The following is a 4,563-nucleotide window of genomic DNA, read 5'->3' on the forward strand; positions in this document are numbered from 1 at the left end:
AACAAAATATGTCTTGCCCATCCTATACCCAGACCTCATCGAGCAAGTCATGAGCATTACTGATGAAGTAGTTTGAACCGCAAGATTTTGCCTAATTTTTGACATATTTTATATTGTTACCATGGCAACACGATTCCGACACATTGAAAAAAATATATCCTGTACATTTTTACCTCGAGACCAATGTGTGAGCCAAATTTCATGAGAATTGGTTGAAAACTAACCAAGAAGCAGGAGCCAATATATTTTTACCTAATTTGGGGCATATAGTATGATGTAACCATGGCAACATGATTTCCGACACGCACAAAATATGTGTGTCTCTCACATCTATACCTCAAACTCAATATGTGAACCAAATTTCATGAGAATTGGTTGAAAATTTATTTAGTAATTAAGACTGAAAGTTTTTACCAATTTTATGTCATATGATATGCCGTTACCATGGAAACATGATTTCTGACACACAAAATAGCTCTTACAGCTAGGGGAAGCAATTCGAATTCCAATACCAACACTGGACTTGAATTCACCCAATGTGTGTACAAAATTTCTTGTTTAATCACATTTGAATTAAGCACAGAAGGGGCAATCTTAGACTGAAAGTCAGAGTTATTATCATTATTTTGGGAGGGAGGGGTGGTGCTTTATAAATACGTGACGTTGATATAAATTATGTTATCATTCTAAGGAAAAATGTCCTATCCTCAACGAAGTAAACACATTAACTATTATGCTTAGGCCTAGTTTTGCTTATAAAAATAAAGGAAATATTCATGATTTTTAGTTTATTCAAATATTGAAAGAATACATCATACGCTATCCAATGACACAAAAATTATTTCGAAAGTCCAAGTAAAACTCAAAATATCATCAAATTACAGAGGGCATAATTATAGAGAATAATCGTAAAATTACCCTTAAGTCACTTATTGTGGAAAGCCGCCGTTTATATCTTGATTTTAATCACGACACACATTTATGTCATGCAAATGGATTTATGTCATGATTTTATGTCGTGATTTCAGACATAAAGCTTTACGCAACGGATTTATGTCATTATTTGTGTTTATGTCATGATTTATGCTATATGACATAAATCGTGACATAAATCATGACATAAATCAATACATAAACTTTTATGCAACAGGGCCCAGAGTTGCTATGATAGCAACTTGCTATAATAGCAACTCTTTATGAAATAGGCTCCAGGCGGTAATTGTCCGCGGAGTAAATGTCCTAGATCTCAGCGTTCATAATGAGAAGTTTTTCGGTGAGGCATGAGTATTACCGTGTTTAAACTTAATCGTCTTTTGGTTCAGAACCAACAGCCGATGCAGAATCGGCCGTTGGTTTGCGCGTTACGTTGTTACAGCTCGCGGTTCAGATCGAACCGCGAGCCGATGAAATGAAACGCACACCAACAATATACGTCATGATAAAGACAACGCTGGATCAGTGCAACAACTACGTCACAATAGTAAAGTAAATGAAATGCGCACAAATTGCCGATGCAGAATCGGCTTTCTGTTTACACGTAGTAAAAAGCCCGATTCTGCATCGGCTGGCGGTTCAGAACCTACTAAAATTGCCGGTTCTGAAGCGCGAGCCGATGCAAGTTACTCGCGTTTACACGCTATAAAAAAGCCGATGCTGCATCAACTCGCGGTTCAGAACCGCGAGGAGATTCAAATGCAGATTAAGTGTAAACACGGTTTTTGTTAGTTACTTGCGCCCACTATGTGCATGTTTGGTATAAGGCACTTTGCGCGACATGCATTGTTCAATGGTATTGAAAAGTAGTAGCCAACGAACGTAGAGGGCATGCATCAACACACAAGCGTGTTGCTTTTAGGAAGGTCCACTCGATACGCGCATGCGATTGAAGTCCGCGCACAATTTGGTAGGCATGCCAACGAAACCATGAACCGACGCAATACATTCAAAGATTAATAGCAAAATAGAGGTAAACTAACAGATTGTGACAAGGCTAAATTCCAGTAATAGAAATACAAAAAAAAAGAAAATGATTGACAAAAAATGTACCACATTTTAAATTGAAAAATATTACCACATTTCTTTCTTGTGTTGCTTTAATTCTTCAGTAAAACAGCCATCAAATAAACCAATCTGCTAATTTCACCCCGATTTAGTCAAGCTCATTTTGTGACCGCTATTAAGCTCCGCCCCTCACTCAGCGCACTTTTTTAGTAAATTGTAGAGTTGATTTTTTTTCATTTCCTCATTTTCAACATTTTTACTTGAAAGAATTTTACAGCAAGTATCACGCTTAAAAATATGTAAAATTTATTCCTTTATTTTTCCTAAAATATTACGTGGTGGTGAAAACAAATTTATGACTTTCGCATATCAATATGAAAACAAATATACGTGAGGTTGAACATTCTTCATTTCAATTTCGCTGCACCACATTAATGCGCCTACACAATCCAGCGGCAGTGCCATAGCTTGAGTGTAAGCGCCATGGCTGAACGCGCCGGCGCGCCCCGGCCTGCCGGTCGGTGCGGAGGTACGATACGATTGGCTGGTAAATTTTGTGCATGCTATAAATTTTGATGAAATTATAGAATGAAAAAAGCAGCTGTGACATAAACCTCCGCCTCTTGATAGTTCACAAGTCAAGGCGCGTCAAAACATATACGGCTCGATACTGGACCATACTGGGCTTGAGCTTGGCTGGTGTCCGTATTCGATCTCTGCCTGATGAGTTGCAAAAAAGTTTGGTCGGATTTGTGGATATCACATAATTATTTTATATTTTCATGCTCCGATCCACACTGTAAGGGAAAATTAGGATTCTAACCTTGAACATCTATCGTTGCAACTGGCAGTTAATGCCACATCAATGACAGATCAAGTCCATATCGTTCAGGTCCATGTCTGGCTAAGTCGAGTAGCGTCGAGATATCCTGCCAGTCCTGCTAGTGCGGCCAGCACTGCTTTCGCGCAGTACGCGCACCGATGTGTCCCGGGAAGTTTCGGCGCGGCCATGCCAGAAGATCAAGGTATTGGCTCTACGTAGCTTGGTAGGGGCCTCGAAATTAAGCAGAAAAGGGTTTATACAAGTTCATCGGACTATGTATTTCTATTGACGTGCAAACTAAAAGAACTTTACATTTTGTCTTACTTTTTTCAAAAAATAAATGATCTTATATAAAATAATATTAAGCATTATTTCGTGGAGTTTTCGGTATCATTAAAAAATACTGAAATCGAACAAACGATAAAAAATCAACTCTACAATTTACCAAAAAAGTGCGCTGAGTGAGGGGCGGAGCTTAAGTGGTCACAAAATCTGAGCGGAGTTGACCTTCCTACTAAAGCAACACTGCCGTGTGTTGCTGCCTTCTACGTTCGTTGGTAGTTGCCATCGAGCGCCTTTGGAACGTTAATTCCTTATTCTGCATCCCCCCCCTCTAACAAAATGGATTGACACCACTGGGATCTAGTATGAAGTATCACTTTTGGGCACCTGCGTTCTCGGCAGACTTGGTAACCTTGCCGGTAGAAGCTTCTTCCTTCTCTACCGACAACACCACACCAACGGCGACTGTCTGCTTTATGTCGCGTACGGCGAACCGCCCAAGAGGACTGAAATCTGAGAAGGTCTCGACAACCATCTTCTTGGTAGGAACCAGTTCTACTATGCAAGCATCCCCAGACTTGACGAACTTTGGATTCTCCTCAAGCACCTTGCCTCCTCGGCGATCCACTTTCTGGATTAGTTTAGTGAACTTGCAGGCAACGTGGGCCGTGTGGCAATCTAGGACCGGGGAGTAGCCAGGGTGGATTTTCCCCGGGTGGTTCATGATGGTGATCTGGATTGGATTGAGAAGTTCGAATCATTTCAGGGGGTATCGTGAGGAAAGGGCTTTATATTTTTTTCAATGATTTTAAACATGTTCTCTTAATCGTTTTTGCAATATTCTATGGAAAGAGAAATAAAAACAAGATCTATGATTTACAAACTGATTTTTGCCATATCTAGACTAAATAAAGAAATGACGTTGTTGAACTTCATTTGTCGTGGATGCGCGTGTTAGTGTGTGTGATTCCCTTGATGACGACGTCGTCTATGTGAGTTCAAGTTTAACTGTTACATTTTATTCTTACCTGTTTAATGAAATTTGGCAAAGCTTCGAAATTTCACAATTTTCTTATCTTACATCAATTTTTTCCCCAACTAACCTTTTAGTTGGAATGTGTAAAATTAAAGGCATTTAGACTGTGGGATGGTCGCTAAAATTGTGACTTTCCGTGGGGCGGCAAATGCAACCACGGTTCTTGGACATGATAATATATAAAATATTATGAGTGAATACATGCAACATGTTGCCATCCATATGAATTTGTGACCCCCGGGGGCGGTATTCTGAACATTGTCTTTTCTCCATATTTTATCTTATCTCAGAGATATGACAAAATCGGTATTCTGGTGGATGTCATAACTTTTGTCACAAAAATTGTCATAAATTTTGTCTCTTCTCTTTAGCGCGCAGCAAAAATACGCGGCTTTAAATGCGCGTAATCCTTTTATTTATT

General features: G+C 39.4%; 1 protein-coding gene across 1 annotated transcript; it reads right to left on the reverse strand.

The window, feature by feature from the left end:
- Positions 1-3,479: 3,479 nt before the first annotated feature.
- On the reverse strand, positions 3,480-3,830 carry LOC121427943 (elongation factor 1-alpha-A-like). The gene has a single exon (XM_041624520.1). It carries the CDS (start codon positions 3,828-3,830, stop codon positions 3,480-3,482), a length of 351 nt encoding a protein of 116 aa, XP_041480454.1.
- Between the last annotated feature and the right edge of the window lie 733 nt (positions 3,831-4,563).

The sequence above is a fragment of the Lytechinus variegatus genome, chromosome 14 (assembly GCF_018143015.1).
Source record: "Lytechinus variegatus isolate NC3 chromosome 14, Lvar_3.0, whole genome shotgun sequence".
Classification (NCBI taxonomy): Eukaryota; Metazoa; Echinodermata; class Echinoidea; order Temnopleuroida; family Toxopneustidae; genus Lytechinus; species Lytechinus variegatus.